Genomic DNA, 3,626 nt, shown 5'->3' with positions numbered 1-3,626 from the left:
GTGGCACAATTAAAAAAAAACAAATTTCCTACCACATAAAGTGTCACGGTTTATGATATCAAGAATCCATTATTATTGCACATTAATTTATATTGCAATAACTAAAAAGCCGACTGCTCACATCAGCCCCTGTAAAAGATGGAACAAAGAATCTAGTCTGATTAGGGTGGCCTAAACAAGCCTAAACCATACCTAAACTAAAAAAAGTTACATAATTTTTCTTACATAGCTCGTAGCCAAATATATTCTCACTTATCACTAACACTGCAAGGGCTCTCAACCAATCATTTTTATTCATTGTAATCAATAATGATATGGAAACTCCACCAGTACCAGAACCAACACATTCAGCCTTGGTATCTTTTATTGTTGTGGTGTGATTTACCATAGTACCCTATGCGTGGTAAGTTTCATAAGGACTGATAGATCTTAAATTTTCTAAATTTTAAATTCAGTAGCCATGCATGCATGAAGCAAAATTTTGATAGAATGAAGTCATTATGAACAGGATCCAGTTTTTTGGTAGAACAATTTTGTTATAATATCTTGATCCATTTGACTTGTATGAATATGGGTGTACTGTTTTTAGGCTAATCAGTATTATTGGTTAGAGAAATTTACCAATTTCAGTCAGAATGAGCTCAAAATTTCTACACTAGCTCTACATAAGAAAATATGCATGCATTAGAATTTTCTCCTAGCCATTTTTGATGAAATGTTCTGTACTTATAGCCCATTCCCATTGTTTTTAGACTTTCGGGCATGATTAAATTCTAATTTTAATCTCAATCAATCAGCTTCACAACATGAGAACATGTATTATTTTAAAATCTAGTTAAAATGACAGATTCTTTTAAAGCCATTCTGACATCCTTTGTCAAATTATGGAGCAGCTGGTATAAACAATTAACTGATCAGTCAGAATTTCCCACAAAGCATGCTAAGTGGGCTAAACAGCATGCTTCATAAACTGACAAGCACTACAATATAGCTACTGCTAGAAATCTAGAATCAGCTTTACAACATAAGAACATGTCATGATGCATCAGACAAAAATTATCAAAATAAAGGATTGTCTCGTAGTCATTTTTGTCAAAATTCAGCCAAAGACCCCATACTATAATAGCACAGGAACTTTGGTCTAATTTTGAGTAACTTAAAAGTTTGTAATAATTCAATTTGATCGAAATCAGCTCAAATTTGCTACACAACATAAGAACATGTATAGGTATCAGAAAATGGAGAATTCTCTTGTAGTCAACTCTGTGGAATTTGGCAAAAGACCTTATTTAGTACAGGACTTTGGTTTAATTTTTTGAGTATGAGTAATTTTGTTAAAAAACCATTTTGATACTAATTGATAGGAATGAACCAAACTTGCTACACAACCTAAAAGCATGTATATAAAAAGTTATAAGCATGGAGAATTCTCTCCTAGTCATTTTTGGTGAAATTTAATTTACTCTATAGTGCATGAGCTTTAGTCTAATTTTGAGTAACTTAAAATATTTATTAAAAATTCAATTTTTAGCTCAAACATGCTACATAACATAATGTGTACAAGACAAAAATTAATTATAAAATAAGAATTCTCTGTAGTGATTTTTTGGAAAATTTCATCACAGGGACTTTGGAATACTTTTAAAATTCATAAAAAATCTAATTTTGACCGGAATTAGCTATTCGACATGAGAACATGTATGTGTATGAGACAAAATTATAATGGAATATTTTTTTAGTCGTTTTTAGCAAAATTTTGCTAAATGAAATAGTAAAATGTCTTGGAATAATTTTGTAGCACCTTTAAAAATTCAGTTTTTATTGGAATCAGCTTAAAATTTTCATACAGCACATAACATTAATAGTCTATGTAGATTTATTACAAAAAAATTTCTAGCAATTTTTGAAAAATACCTTTAGAATATTTTGAACTTTTAAAATCCACTAACAAGAACCTGCATGAGCGCTACGCCAAAATCCCAGGCTGGAAAGATACTGGCTTCAATAGTAAATTTTTGTTTACCACTTGCTATTATTATTTTTAATTTTTTTCAGGTTTAAATGAAGTCTGCAATTAAAGGACTAAATGAAGGTTTATTGTCAATCATCAGTGAAGGTGGTAGTAACTTGAGTGTAGGGCAAAGACAACTCTTTTGTTTGGCAAGAGCTCTACTGAGAAAGAACCCGATTCTAGTACTGGATGAAGCTACAGCTAATAATTTCAGATCATTTTTAATGCAATTGATTTAGACTGATTATGTCATTCAAAAAGTAATTTGTGAGCAGTTTAGTGAATGTACTATACTGACGGTTGCACAATCAGACTGACCCAATGAATCACTAATAAACTAGAAAACATTGCATGTATAATTCAGGAAAGGAAGTTAGCAAGTGGATTAATTCAATGGTAGATCTATTTGTATAATTTTTATTAATATTATGGAATGATTACATGATTTATTAATGATTGCTCTCATGCTGAAGCAACCATTGTTTGATAGTTGTCCCTCCACTGCTGTAATGCCCGAGTGATCCATCAGAACGAATGACACGGTGGCATGGAAGAATCAGTGAAAGTTTGTTATTTTTCATGACTTGCCCAACTGCTCTAGCAGCTCCTTCACTACCAGTAAGAGTTGCTACTTCACCATAAGAGATAGTTTGACCAGGATGTATTCTTTCAAGACATTTCCAAACTTTACTAGCAAATTGGCCTGTATTAAGTGTATGAGTATATATAAGGTGATACTTATAGCCTTGAGCTAACCTTCGTGTGATCTGTCTAGTACAGGAAATGTTTCCTTTTTGTTTAAAAAGCTAAAGTCCCCTTCAAAATACTTAGCTAACCAATTGACACATGATTTCAGGTTGATCTTTATGTCAGGTGAACATTCAAGAGCCTCAATTTGTTCATCAACTTCTTTTTCTTTCTCATCTGCTCCTTTTTCAATTAGCAAATCGATCCTATATATACCCTTTGAGTTAGCTTCAATCCTTATTGGACAAAGACAAGACCAATATAGAAGAGTCACAGACTCGGCAGGGAATTCGGCCATGGAACCTTAGAGGTGGGTCCACAGGATATTAATCAAAATAGATCTAGATCTAGTCTACTCACATCAAGTTGTAGCTATTAAGAGTCATAATTTTTTCATAAACAAGAAAATTACAAAAAAATTGTCACAAAAATGTACATAGAATGCATGATGAATACCAGCCACCTTAATAAAGAAAAAATTGCTAAATAACTTACTATACTATATAGATAATTATGTTATATCACTATATTTATAACTTAAAAGTCTATCATACGAGTACATCCTTCATCTTCATAAAATTTAATCAGTCTATTCCATGTCTTGTCATACCTCAGTAATTTATCATTACCTGTAATAAATCATGTTACATTGCATATATCTCTTACGGTCTTACCAATGAGTATAAGCCCATATCTAGCACGAGTGATACCAACATTGATCTGATGATCATCAGTCAGAAAACCAAGATTTTCTGTTAGCCATCTTCTGTCAGGTTGAATGTACTCTTTATACCTAATTTCACTGACTTTCTGTGATCTGACAGTTGTTAGTATAACAATGTCATACTCATCGCCTACACAATAATCA

The 3,626-nt window shown here is 32.0% G+C and overlaps 2 protein-coding genes across 2 annotated transcripts in view; both read right to left on the bottom strand.

Annotated features, from left to right (window-relative positions):
* Positions 1–2,453: 2,453 nt before the first annotated feature.
* On the bottom strand, positions 2,454–3,056 carry LOC105315115 (methylated-DNA--protein-cysteine methyltransferase-like). The gene is made up of 2 exons (XM_011409635.2): positions 2,768–3,056; positions 2,454–2,714 (listed from the first exon to the last, which is right to left on the bottom strand). Exons 1-2 carry the CDS (start codon positions 3,054–3,056, stop codon positions 2,461–2,463), a joined length of 543 nt encoding a protein of 180 aa, XP_011407937.1. The 3' UTR covers positions 2,454–2,460.
* Positions 3,057–3,171: 115 nt separating this feature from the next.
* Positions 3,172–3,626, bottom strand: part of LOC100641698 (helicase with zinc finger domain 2-like) — a 6,557-nt gene continuing 6,102 nt past the window's right edge. The window contains exons 9-10 of the mRNA XM_020005062.1: positions 3,433–3,612; positions 3,172–3,387 (exon numbers count right to left, since the gene is read on the bottom strand). Of these exons, the coding sequence (XP_019860621.1) occupies positions 3,296–3,387; positions 3,433–3,612 (272 nt within the window). The 3' untranslated portion in view covers positions 3,172–3,295. The remainder of the gene's footprint in view (positions 3,388–3,432; positions 3,613–3,626) is intronic.

This window comes from Amphimedon queenslandica, unplaced genomic scaffold, assembly GCF_000090795.2.
Source record: "Amphimedon queenslandica unplaced genomic scaffold, v1.1 AMPQUscaffold_11747, whole genome shotgun sequence".
Lineage (NCBI taxonomy): Eukaryota > Metazoa > Porifera > Demospongiae > Haplosclerida > Niphatidae > Amphimedon > Amphimedon queenslandica.
The sequence above is the reverse complement of the archived record's forward strand: the minus strand, read 5'-3'. Positions and strand labels throughout refer to the sequence as shown.